Raw genomic sequence first — 13,000 nt, forward strand, 5'->3', positions numbered from 1 at the left:
TGCCGAACTCAACCGGAACTCCTAAAGTGGGACGAAGGGAGTACTATAAAGGAAAGTGGTGAAAAAAGATAGTGGAATGTGGGACCCATTTTTATATATTAGTTTTATAGTAGATTGTGAGTATAATGAGTAAGTGGAAAGTAATGTGTAACTAATATTTACAGTAAAAGTGAACCAGGACTCCTAATGCCGGACGAACTAAAATGGTTAATCGGGACTCTTAATGGTGGACGCAAGGAGTACATAATTAAATTGCCAAAAATTAAAAAATTACATATTTAAAATTCTAAATATTGAAAAATTACTCCTCCAGAAGCATAGACGGTGGGCCCAACTTCTCGTAATAAGCTGATCATGCGCAAACAATTATTGCGGATTCATATAGCTAGTGTCGGCATTAATGGTGTTGAAAAGTAAAATGCGGAAAATAAAAGACACTAAAATCTTTATCGATTACATTGTATTGGATTTGAATTGTTATTTGTGATACAATGGACATCTCTATTTATAGGACTAGAGAATCAAAGTACCTAGGGACTTATAAACTTGGGACTCTACCATAGTAATGATATATTCCCTTGAGGCCCTAAAGTTACTCTTTTCCACAATCTTGAGACCCTCATATTCTATTTCCAACACTCCCCCTCAAGTTAAGTATTGAAAAATTTAGTTTTCAACAAATGGCTTTCAATAATTAGCTGTATAAAATATCCGGATTAGAAAGGGTGAGGGGATAGCTTGGGGCTCCGCTCGGCTCTGTCCTCTGTGGCTAGCTTTCGCTGCCTTTGTCCCAATTGGACGGCATCACAAACTGACTCCTGGCCAACTCGAACTGGCACTGGACCCACCCAAATAAGCTCCAGCGAGTTGGTTTGCGATCTCCTCCTTGTTGAAGTTGAGTTAACTTCTTCCAATTATTGAAATATTTGAAGGCCCTCCCGCTAGTGTCATGTTGGAAGGTCATGATGGACGAAATCATAATGTTGGCTTAGTTCGATCCGCTGTCGCACCGCTTTTCTTTATTAATGAAAACGCCGCTGAACTTTTGGATATCCGTGCTCACTCGGCCGAAAGATTCTGATACATCTTTGAATTGCGCAGACAGATCTTTCCGGACGCATAGCATGTATGTGTACTCACCTGATCCCAAAAGACCTTCTCATTTTGGTTGGTTCACATAATTGGATCTTCCGAAGTGGCGGGTCGCACGTCGAACAATTTCTCTGTCCTTTTCGCATAGTAGGAATGGCAAGCTCCGCCTTCCAAAGTTTGCACTGAAGATTGTGGCAGATTTGCTTCGTCCTCTTAGATATGGGACAACGATTGCATCAGATTGTACGCCGTCGACCCGAATTGTAACAACCCGAATTTTCGAAACGTATAATTATTAGTATTAGTATTATTAGCTTAACTATAAATAATATTAAATAAGTGATTCTTGTAAAAATTAAGGACCTGCCCTTTATATTTTGAAATAATCGGTATTGAGCTAGCTATAAACGAATCAAGACGAGACATACAATAGTAGTAGTTGTTGTTCTTCCACGATTATTTCAAGTGAAAATAAAAGAATAAATCCAAATTAAAAGTTCTTATTGTCCGGTAAATGCATCGAGTGTCCAATAAGGTCTAATATTACAAAAGAATCAAATCCTAATCTTTTACAAAAGGATCAAGTCCTCAATCCAACAGCACTTTGTCCCACATCAAAGAGGTAAACTCCATGGCCTTCAAAGAGGTAAACTCCATGGCCTTCTTTCAAACGCTATACACAACAAGCATGCATATGTAATTGGAAAATAGAATCTGCCCAAGTTTTAAAATACACGGCAAGTTTGAAAACATGTTCCACCATTGAGTCTTCCAAAATAGCCAGGCATATACTCACAATTCACAAAATTCATATATTAGACAAATTAAGCCCTGCAACCATGGACGGAGGCAGGAATTCTACATGGGTGGGGCAAAAATATACATAAAAATATTTTAATACATTAAGGGGGGGCCAAAATAAGGATATTTAAACAAAATTTAAAATTATCTATTAAAATTAGCATACATGAATTTTTTTTAGGTGGGGCATTTGCCCCTTTTGGAGGCCTAATAGATCCGTCCCTGCCTGCATCCATAACAACCACAGAGATGGAAAACTCATCTCATGGGGGAGATACTGTCGGATTCCAGTGACTACGATATGCATAAAATCAAAGCAGATTTGATGATCTAAACCAAATTAGTAAGATTAACTAATGAATTTACAGAAGAGAGAATAAGAATAATAAATATATCCTTACCTTCCGGAAAACGGCGAGGGGGCAGCGGCCGGGCTGGAGTGGCGCCGGGAAGCTGCTCCAGCAGCACGAGGCACGGAGGAGGCCGAAGCCGCCGCCTGTGCATGCACAGGGGCGGCGGCGGTGCGGATCCGAGAGAGAGAAGGAGAGAGGAAGAGAGAACAGAAAGAGAGAAGAGAAAGAGAGAAGGGAGAAGGGGGGAAGCCGCCGGAGGTGGCTGGTCGGCGGCGGCAGTAACAAGGCAGAAAAAGGGAGAGCTTGTTAATCACGATGGAACGTGGGAGAGAGGAGAAGTTTCTAGGTACTATAGTGGGCTAATTAATTGGGCTAAGGAATTTAGATGTCTAGGGCTAAAGAAAGAAAGAAAAAATTGGATATTAATTATAATTAGGGAATGGCCCAAATTCAAATTTAATTATTCTTGGGTCTAAAATAAATATAAAATAATTAATTGCGATCCGAGTTATTATAGTTTTGCACAAGATTTGTAATAATGTATGGAATATCAATTTAGTCGAAGTCCGAAAATAATAGAAGACGAAACATCAAACAATATATGAAGTTCAGAATTTTCTTAAAGAATAGTGAAAAAGAAAAGGGTTTAATTAGGAGGCATGAATTCCTATTAAAGTTTAAGAATTTCTTGAAGTCTAATTAGTACTCCTTCCGTCTCACTTTAGGAGTCCCAATTTACTATTTTTAGGTGTCCCACTTTAGGAGTCCCGGTTGGAATATTCCATAAATGGTACTAGGCCCCACATTCCACTAACTTTTTTTCACTCACATTTTATTATAAAAATAATATAAGAAAGTAGGACTCACATTCCACTATTTTTTTTCACCAACTTTCCTTTACATCTTTTAATACCCGTGCCGAACTCAACCGGGACTCCTAAAGTGGGACGGAGGGAGTATATTGTATTATATTTTGATGCTCCAAAAGGTTATCTTTGCAAAGTAAAGTTGGAGCGAGAATTTCAAGTTAAAGAAATTAAACGAACGAGGTAAGCTTTCTTATACTAAAAATACAAATTATATTTTATGAAAACTCGAACACATGTTCGTGATTTTTAAAAAATGTTGATAAAATCCATGAGTGTTACTGCGATGATGGCTTGACAATATTTTCAAATGTATATTTGTATCTTTCGGCAATGTGTTCACTGAGTACCTTTGTACTCAGCCCTGCATATATTTCTAAATATGCAGATTAAGCGGTGATGACGATGGGCGATGTTGAGCAGAGATGGCGAATGTGTTTCATTTGGATATATACTTGGATGCATCATGTCTCCATACATGGTGTCATTCTTTCTTGACTCTTCCGCTGCAATGTAAATAACAAACTTATGTTCCTTTGTATCATGCACTCTAATATATTTTGTCAGTTATTCCAATTTAATTCCATTCATATCAGTTTTGCCGAGATTTCCCTTTCTTCTCGGCTTCTTTAATCCTCCTCTAGTCGCGATAAACCGTGTTTGCTATCCTTAGCAAAGTGCGGTCGTGACACGAATGACGCCCTGTTGTACTACATGCCTACCGAGTAAGGTCGTTAGGCAACCTCATGTGGACCCCGCGCTCCGAACATGTAGGGCGTCACCGAACCTTGGATACCCGACGTTGAGTAATCCAATAACAGCGTGTTCCAGCCATACTAGTTTGAGTTTGGTGATGATGGTTGAACAGACATATTTGGATAATTGATGATAAAAATTTGAAGAGAAAAATTAGTGAGAGAATGAAATTGTAAAAGTTTGGTGATGATGGTTGAACAGACATATTTGGACCATTGATGATGAAAATTTGGAGAGAAAAATTTGTGAGAGAATGAAATTGTAAAAGTTTGGTTTAAATTTTTTTTTTCAAGAGTGATGCATTTATAGTTAATTTTGGAAAGAATTGAAAGATAGAAAAAAAATGGTAAAAAAGTAGAAGTGCTTTTTTTAAAAATTTGGTAAAAAATTTGGTAAAAATTGATCAAACAATTTGGTAAATTTATAAAAATTTGGACAATAAGATTTGTAGGAGTGATTTATTTTTTTTTCATTAATTTAGAAGTTAGAAAACCTAAAAAGTACACACACTTACAAAGCACATTGAGACGAGTGTTCTGCAACGTCAGCCCGTCGCCATTTCCTCTCAGCAGGACAAGACAACATCTGTACCGTTGAGGATGCTTTTAGTATGTCACACTGCACATAATGTATATGTAAGTTTTTCATTAAGGTAAATAGTCATTTAAATCACCAAGTTTAGTCAAAATTTGGTCTACCCCACAAAGTTTAAAATCCGCTAATTAAATCACGAAGTTCAATTTTTCTAGTTTATCCCATGGGTCGAATTTTGAGTGAAATCTTTGTATCTCCACTTGAAATCATTTTTTGTAATTTAAATCTCAATCCATCTTGAAATCTCAATCCACGCTTATAAAGATTTCACCTGAAATTCGACTCATTTGATAAAATTAAAAAAAATTGAAACTTCATGATTTAATTAGTGGATTATAGACTAAATTTTGATCAAACTTGGTGATTTAAATTATTTTTTACCGTATACTGGTTTATTGTTGTGGTCAATTGCTAATAAACAATCCAAAATTAAGTCCAAATCTTATCCATTTGCTAATGAGATCTAGTGGTTGAAATAATGTCAAGTGAATTATATTTTAAATAATGTCAAAATTATTATACTCCCTCCGTCTAATTAAGTTGAGTCATATTCATTTTTGATATGTTCTAACAAAGTTGAGTAATTTTTTTTTTTGATAAAAAATAAAACATCTAATCACTCTTACTCCTTCTGTCCCATGTTACTTAAGCACTTCTTTTTTGCACGAGATTTAAGAAAATTGTGTTAATTTAGTTAAATAAAGTAGAGGAGAGAATAAAGTAAGAGATATGAGAGAAAGTAAAGTAAGATAAAGAATACAGTAGGTTAGACTAGATGTTTTGTGTTTAGCTAAAATGAGAAATAACTCAAGTAACTTTGGAGTTGGGACAACCCAAATAAGAATACGAAGTAACTTAGGACGGATTATGTACTTTATTTTATCACCTATTTTATTCTCTTTTCATCCTTCCTACTCTTTCTATCTTCTATTTATTTTACTTTCTATCAATTTCTTAATCTTTGTGCCTAAAAATTTTATACCAACTTAGTTGGGTATATGATAATTAAAACCAATCAATTTCTATTTCCTCAAAATAACCTTCAAACTATAAATTTACATAATTCTCTCCATTGAAATTAATTTTTTGTATCATATCAAATTAAAAATAATTTCATAAAGATTATGACAAAATCTCAATTGCATATATTTCGACAATGATTGAATGATGAAATTTTATAATTTTATTTTAATTTTCGTATATATTAATAATCAAATTTTATATCAATAAATACATCAAAAAATTTCAATATAATGCATGTACAATATCAATAAAATTGTGTTGATATTTGCGGATACCTGTGTTGAAACTCTTGTGTCATTCCAAATATTTATTAAATTACAAACAATGCACATATTCTTTTACACACACACACCAGCACGCATACACACAGAACACATTCACACACACGCACACAGCGGCATGAAAAGGAAATGTTTTGGGTGCTCACAAGTGATTTGAAATTCCTCTTTCCATTTTATTCTGTTTCAATAGCTTTCAAATTTTAATTCCTCAACACTGAGTCATTGTTGAATTTACCTTGAATATTATAAATTTCAATAGCTTTCGAATTTTAGTGATTGTGAAGAACAGTGTTCTCTGGTATTTTCATTGATAATCTATGGACTAATATGTAACAACTACTACCTCTGTCCCTGAAAAATTTGATACAGTTTATTATTTCGGTCCATCCCTGAAAATTTGATACACTTCACTTTTACTTTTTTATGGTAGTGGACCTCATGTTTCACTAACTCATTCCTACTCACATTTTATTATAAAACTAATACTTTAAAAGTAGGACCCACATCCCACCAACTTTTTCGACTCACTTTCCATTACATTTCTTAAAACTCGTGTCGGGTCAAAGTGTAGCAAATTTTGGGGGACGAAGGTAGTACAACTCAAGGAAAAGATGACATAGAAATTGCACAAAATTTGGTGGGGAATTCCATGTCAGATTACAAAATATCAGCATGAGAATTTAATCAGACAGGGATAACTGTAAAAATATTGTTCTCGTCATTCATGGAATCCCCATAAACAATCAGTAATGATATCAAACCAATAAAAATGATATTCTGCATATGAAGCCTCAGTTCGTCCTAGTCAAATGAAATCAACATCACTAAGGTTGAATTTCAGGTTAGATACATGTTAACATCACAGGCTTTCTCAATTACATGCGATTTAGGCAAATATGTTTGAAAAAATTACAAGAATTAATGAGTAAAAACTAGAACTCAGAGAAAGATATCAGAGAACTTAGAAGTCAGATCACAGTCTCTTCAGCAAGAACATATCAGACACGGGTAAGTGTTGAAAAATGTTTGGTTGATGATCCTCAAGCTTACAAAAGTAGGATTTAGAAAAATACTATCAAAACACAAGATTTTGCACATAATTTATTAAGCATGTTATGATTTGGTAAGGGTATTCCATGTCAGGTTACATAATTTCAGCATAAGAATTTAATCAGACAGGGATAACTGTAAAATTATTTTTCTCGTCATTCATGGAATCCCAAAGTCGATCAATATTCAATAACAATATCAAACCAACAAAATTGACACTTTTATTCTAGATATGAAAGCCTCAGTTCGTCCTAGTCAAATGAAATCAACATCACTAATGTTGAATTTCAGATTAGATACATGTTAACATCAAAGGCTTTTTCGATCAGATACATTTGAAGAAATAAATACGAGGAAATTTAAAAATAATACTATAAGGCCATTTTGAGAGGGGTGATAACTCATTTAGGGATGAAAATCCATGAACAAAAATGCAGTCATCTTTGTTCATGGTGATATCACCATTTGGGGATGGAAATCCATGAAAAAAAATGCAGTCATTTTTGTTTATGGATTTCCATCCCTACATGATTTATCAACCCTATCAAACATGCCATAAGAAAAATGAAGAATAAAATAATAAATTGATAATAAAAGAGTTCCAGAAGCATCAGATCTTCCTATTCAACGGAGTGTCATCATACTCAAAATAATAGAGCATTCCACTCAAAAGAGTACATCATTTGCCCCATTAAGGAAATTGAGTAAAAGTATATACCATTGTGAAGATAGCCATCCAATCCGGCCGATGCAACTGTGGATTATATGCTCAATTTTCTCCACAGCATTCGCTTTCGTAGAAATCGGCGGAAGACAGGATTAGGGTTTGAGAGTGAAAGAGGCGAGAGAGATGAGGTTATATATAGATCGAATCATTGAGGTTGTTTTGTGATATTTATAGAGTGCGTTGGGCTACATTGCAATATTGAGGTTTTTTCTAGGGTATGTCCATATTTTTCATTTTGTGGGCGGCTTATTTACTTTTTGTTGGGGTGCTCTTTTTTAATTAAATGAAATTAGAAATAATATTATTATATAAAAAAAATTATATACTAATACAGGGTTATATTCTAATGCTTATAGTATCCTAATCCAAAATCAAGATTAAATCTCCACCCTTGGATTTTAAAATGAGTGGATGAGATTAAAGTAAATCTCAATAAATAGTAGATAAAATATCAACAAAAAGGTAATATCGTCATTATGTTATCATATGATAATTTTCGTGGGTGTTTTTTTATATCAACATTGTGTATTACAAATATCAACAATATGACATTAGAATATCAACACAAGGACAAGAAAATATCATCACATTTTTTATTGAGATTGGACATGCATAATATTGAGATTTTGCCTACAATATATTGAGATTTTTTGTTGCATTTGTTGATAAAAGCTGCTTATCAACATGTACGAAAATTGAAATATAATTTATCAAATTTCATCACCCGAACATCGTCGGAACATATGCAATTGAGATCTCGTTGGAATCCTTATTAAATTATCTTTAATTTGATATATTTTTTGCGAAAAAATAATTTAAATTGAGAGAGTTACGTAAATTTAAAGATTTTAGATGATTTTGAGGAGAGAGAAAGTAGTTAGTTATAATTACTACATATAGGAATAGGATTTGACATTAATACCCTTTTAATTTAATTAATAATTATTTAAATTTAAAATATATTACCCTTGACATTATATTAACCACAAAATCTTCTAATCTAATGGTTGAAAATTGATCTCAATTTGAGATTGATAATTAGTTAGCAATTGATTACATCCCTACTAATACAAATAACTATTGAAATATAGTTAACACGAAACAATTATTCACAATATTTTTATCCATAACAATAACAAATGAAACAAAAGAATAACAACTTATAAGTTTTGAAAAAAAAAAATTTACTCTATATTATTAAGCGAAAATCATTAAAAGTTCTTTGTCAATGAAATGGATCCACTCACATCGCCTATGAAATTGGATTCCAATTAATAATTTGAATTTAATTTAATAACAAAATAATTGAAAAAATGTTAGATTCAGTCAAAACCCAAAACAACTCAACTTACCACTTTTTAAATAAACATTAGGTCATTTCAAATTAATTATTTACTTCCTCCGTCCCAAAAAAATAGACTAGTTTTACTATTTTTTATTGTCCTCCAAAATTAGAAAAAATCTAAATATGTAAAGTTTTTAACCAATTGCATACCACTAATTTGGACCACACAATCCACTAACACTACTTCCACTACTTTTTTTTCATCTCTCTCTTATTTATTTCAATTTCTCTCGTATTTTACCAATTGCATATTTAAACTCAAGCCACATACAAATTTGTCTATTTTTTTAAAGGACGAAGTGAGTTTATTTTATTATATATTCGACATACCCAATAACTACAAATTTGAAAAATTGCCTTGCAATAAATAATTAAATCAATAATGAAATGATATAGATAATGTTAAAGTAACAAAAGTAAATAAGAATTAAAGACAAATTAAGTTATACTACAACCTCCATCTCATTCAAAACATCCATCTTTCTTTTTTAGTCTACCACATCCTAGATGTTCACTTTATGTATTTGGAAATAAATCTTTCCCTCCTCTTTTATTATTTAAATTTTTAATTATCTTTTTCTCTCTGCTTACTCTACCTAATAACTATTCTTAAAATCTCTTTGTGGTGGTGTACTGATAGATTATTTGTCCATGGAAGAAGCATTGTAGCCAATTTAATAGCCAATTCTTTCCTTTTCTTTGTTTGTTTTTGGCCGTCAAATGTAGAGATATCTTATTTTGTGCTCTCGTAGAAATCCGCTTTGTACAATAAGAGACCCCCAATCCCTCTTGTACACATATTCCCACAGCAAATCCAAATCCGCCAAATACATGTCATTGAAAAGGACATGATTGCACTAAAAAAAGAGACCAAGCACCAAAGTGCTCGGTAAAAAGGGGAAATGCTCGGTATATCCCACTTTACCCCTAATAATTGAATAATTTATGTGTATTATTTCACACTGCGTCTGTGAAAAAATGACTTGAAATCGGCACGGTGACTTGAAATTGGCACGGTACCATAGGTATAAGGTTAAACTCTTGTAATTGAATAATTGAATAACACACTTAGATGGGCGAAGCTCAATATCTTTTCAATAATACGAAAAATGGTGGAAAAAATTATAACAGTAAGTTTTATACAGAAAAACCAAAATACAGTGTGCAATATGAGCCATATTATTAATGAGGATTGTGTAGTGCATTTGGGCCACCAAATTAGTTACATAGTAACAGAGAATTGGCTCTAATTTGATAGTGTTTTAAACATTAGTGAAAATCATTATCCATTAAAATGTTATGATAGGTGTGTTAGAGTTTGTATACTAGAAATCACTCGATTGTTGACTCAGTTGAGCTGAATTATAATCTTGAATGGGCTTCCCATGTCTGCAATATGGGTGGTGTTAGAAAACAATAAGATAGTCTTAGAAAAGCTCTTGGAATCGAGAAAGAATGCGTTGAGAATATTGAGAAAACCTTGCATGATATGTGTGTTGAGTATGCAGAGGTGAAGGTGGAATCTGATTGTAAATTGGCAGAAGCTGAAACGAAGCCAAATTCTTTAAAGAGGAGATTAATACCAAGAGGTTCAAGAAGGAGTCGAAGAGCATATCTGTGTCACAAATAAATTGTCTTCGGCAAAACTATGTGATGCAGTACATGTAGTAGACGCCGAAAAAATAGGCTGAAAATACTATGTGTTAGAATGACTTGAAATTCGCACGATGTATTCAAATCGAGCTGAGAAGTCATTCTGACATGCCATAGGTATAAAGCTAAACCCTAATACTTGCATAATTTATGTGTATTAATCCACACTTCGTCTGTGAAAGAATGACTTGAAATCCGCACGGTACCATAGGTATAGGGTTAAACTCTTGTAATTGAATAACCGAATAACACATTTAGATGGGCGAAGCTTAATATCTTTTCAATAATACGAAAAATAGTGGAAAAGATTATAACAATAAGTGTTATACAGAGAAAATAAAATACAGTGTGCAATATGAGCCATATTATTATATGAGGATTGTGTAGTGCATTTGGGCCACCAAATTAGTTACTTAGTAACAGAGAATTGGCTCTAATTTGATAGTGTTTTAAACATTAGTGAAAATAATATCCATTAAAATGTTATGATAGGTGACCCCAACGAGCGCCGTAACTAATGGAGTGACACCGAATTCTAGTTCGTCTAGGATTTTGAAAACTCCGTTGAGCGACGAAAGCAGTTAGCAGCGGCTCAAAGTTGTAGGTTTTGATGAAGTTCAATTAAACGGGGAGATAAGGCCGCACTCATTGCTTATATTGCTAAGTTAGAAGCCGAGGTATATGAACACCAGCATCACACGGGCCTACTCATAATGGAAAAAAAACGAATGGGATTCAATGTATGATGAAGCTACATCGATTGTTGACTCAGTTGAGCTGAATTATAATCTTGAATGGACTTCCCATGTCTGCAATATTCTTTAAAGAGGAGATTAATACCAAGAGGTTCAAGAAGGAGTCTGAGAGCATATCTGTGTCACAAATAAATTGTCTTCGGCAAAACTATGTGATGCAGTACATGTAGTAGACGCCAAAACAGGCTGAAAATACTATGTGTAGGAATGACTTGAAATTCGCACGATGTATTCAAATCGAGCTTAGAAGTCATTCTGACATACCATAGGTATTAAGCTAAACCCTAATAATTGAATAATTTATGTGTATTAATTTGCACTGCGTCGGTGAAAGAATGACTTGAAATCCGCACGGTGACTTGAAATTGGCACGGGACCATAGGTATAAGCCTAAACTCTTGTAATTGAATAATTGAATAACACACTTAGATGGGCAAAGCTCAATATCTTTTCAATAATTCGAAAAATAGTGGAAAGATTATAATAATGTGTTATACAGAAAAAATAAAATACAGTGTGCAATATGAGCCATATTATTATATGAGGATTGTGTAGTGCATTTGGGCCACCAAATTAGTTACGTAGTAACAGAGAATTGGCTCTAATTTGATAGTGTTTTAAACATTAGTGAAAATAATATCCATTAAAATGTTATGATAGGTGACCCCAACGAGCGCCGTAACTAATGGAGTGACACCGAATTCTAGTTGTAGGTTTTGATGAAGGTTCAATTAAACGGGGAGATAAGGCCGCACTCATTGCTTATATTGCTAAATTAGAAGCCGAGGTATATGAACACCAGCATCACACGGGCCTACTCATAATGGAATAAAAACGAATGGGATTCAATGTATGATGAAGCTACATCGATTGTTGACTCAGTTGAGCTGAATTATAATCTTGAATGGGCTTCCCATGTCTGCAATATGAGTGGTGATAGAAAACAAGAAGATAGTCTTAGAAAAGCTCTTAGAATCGAGAAAGAATGCGTTGAGAATATTGAGAAAACCTTGCATGATATGTGTGTTGAGTATGCAGAGGTGAAGGTGGAATCTGATTGTAAATTGGCAGAAGCTGAAACGAAGCGCAAATTCTTTAAAGAGGAGATTAATACCAAGAGGTTTAAGAAGGAGTCGGAGAGCATATCTGTGTCACAAATAAATTGTCTTCGGCAAACCTATGTGATGCAGTACATGTAGTAGACGCCGAAACAGGCTGAAAATACTATGTGTTAGAATGACTTGAAATTCGCACGATGTATTCAAATCGAGCTGAGAAGTCATTCTGACATACCATAGGTATAAAGCTAAACCCTAATACTTGCATAATTTATGTGTATTAATCCATATTCGTCTGTGAAAGAATGACTTGAAATCCGCACGGTGACTTGAAATCCGCACGGTACCATAGGTATAAGATTAAACTCTTGTAATTGAATAACCGAATAACACATTTAGATGGGCGGAGCTTAATATCTTTTCAATAATACGAAAAATAGTGGAAAAGATTATAACAATAAGTGTTATACAGAAAAAATAAAATACAGTGTGTAATATGAGCCATATTAATATATGAGGATTGTGTAGTGCATTTGGGCCACCAAATTAGTTACGTAGTACAGAGAATTGGCTCTAATATAATATTGTTTTAATCATTACTGAAAATCATTATCCATTAAAATATCATGATACATAAAAGGAGAAT

At 33.6% G+C, this 13,000-nt stretch overlaps 1 protein-coding gene, 1 long non-coding RNA gene and 5 other non-coding genes across 9 annotated transcripts; all 7 read right to left on the reverse strand.

Moving 5' to 3' along the window:
- Window positions 1-1,572: 1,572 nt before the first annotated feature.
- On the reverse strand, window positions 1,573-2,607 carry LOC125215390. 3 transcript variants are annotated; one of them, XR_007175255.1, is made up of 3 exons: window positions 2,295-2,603; window positions 2,060-2,187; window positions 1,573-1,806 (listed from the first exon to the last, which is right to left on the reverse strand). XR_007175255.1 is itself a non-coding variant. In XM_048116793.1 (3 exons), the coding sequence occupies exons 1-3, from the start codon at window positions 2,395-2,397 to the stop codon at window positions 1,673-1,675; spliced, it is 360 nt and encodes a 119-aa protein (XP_047972750.1). In that variant the 5' UTR covers window positions 2,398-2,607; the 3' UTR covers window positions 1,573-1,672. The 3 variants fall into 3 exon arrangements, 2 of the variants coding, with proteins under 2 accessions (XP_047972750.1, XP_047972752.1); XM_048116793.1 differs by having other exon boundaries at window positions 1,573-1,765; window positions 2,060-2,223; window positions 2,295-2,607; XM_048116795.1 differs by having other exon boundaries at window positions 1,573-1,765; window positions 2,295-2,602.
- Window positions 2,608-3,391: 784 nt separating this feature from the next.
- LOC125212165 lies at window positions 3,392-7,715 on the reverse strand. Its single transcript, XR_007174623.1, has 3 exons — window positions 7,535-7,715; window positions 4,383-4,486; window positions 3,392-3,618 (listed from the first exon to the last, which is right to left on the reverse strand). It is a non-coding gene; the product is annotated as an uncharacterized LOC125212165 (long non-coding RNA).
- LOC125217199 lies at window positions 6,412-6,496 on the reverse strand. Its single transcript, XR_007175620.1, has one exon. It is a non-coding gene; the product is annotated as a small nucleolar RNA R38 (small nucleolar RNA).
- Window positions 6,555-6,633, reverse strand: LOC125217236. Its single transcript, XR_007175653.1, has one exon. It is a non-coding gene; the product is annotated as a small nucleolar RNA snoR20a (small nucleolar RNA).
- Window positions 6,899-6,983, reverse strand: LOC125217200. Its single transcript, XR_007175621.1, has one exon. It is a non-coding gene; the product is annotated as a small nucleolar RNA R38 (small nucleolar RNA).
- LOC125217235 lies at window positions 7,055-7,133 on the reverse strand. Its single transcript, XR_007175652.1, has one exon. It is a non-coding gene; the product is annotated as a small nucleolar RNA snoR20a (small nucleolar RNA).
- LOC125217230 lies at window positions 7,424-7,491 on the reverse strand. The gene has a single exon (XR_007175648.1). It is a non-coding gene; the product is annotated as a small nucleolar RNA snoR64a (small nucleolar RNA).
- Window positions 7,716-13,000: the final 5,285 nt, after the last annotated feature.

Source organism: Salvia hispanica, chromosome 3 (assembly GCF_023119035.1).
Source record: "Salvia hispanica cultivar TCC Black 2014 chromosome 3, UniMelb_Shisp_WGS_1.0, whole genome shotgun sequence".
In the NCBI taxonomy this organism is placed as follows: domain Eukaryota; kingdom Viridiplantae; phylum Streptophyta; class Magnoliopsida; order Lamiales; family Lamiaceae; genus Salvia; species Salvia hispanica.

Bases quoted from the DNA above. Each gene is read 5' to 3' on its own strand.
- LOC125215390 (XM_048116793.1), bottom strand. From the start codon at position 2,397: ATGCACAGGCGGCGGCTTCGGCCTCCTCCGTGCCTCGTGCTGCTGGAG. The intron at 2,224-2,294 runs GTAAGGATATAT...AATTTGGTTTAG, and splicing joins CCCTCGCCGTTTTCCGGAAG to ATCATCAAATCTGCTTTGAT. The intron at 1,766-2,059 runs GTATGCTAATTT...TGTTGTGTATAG, and splicing joins CCCACCTAAAAAAAATTCAT to CGTTTGAAAGAAGGCCATGG.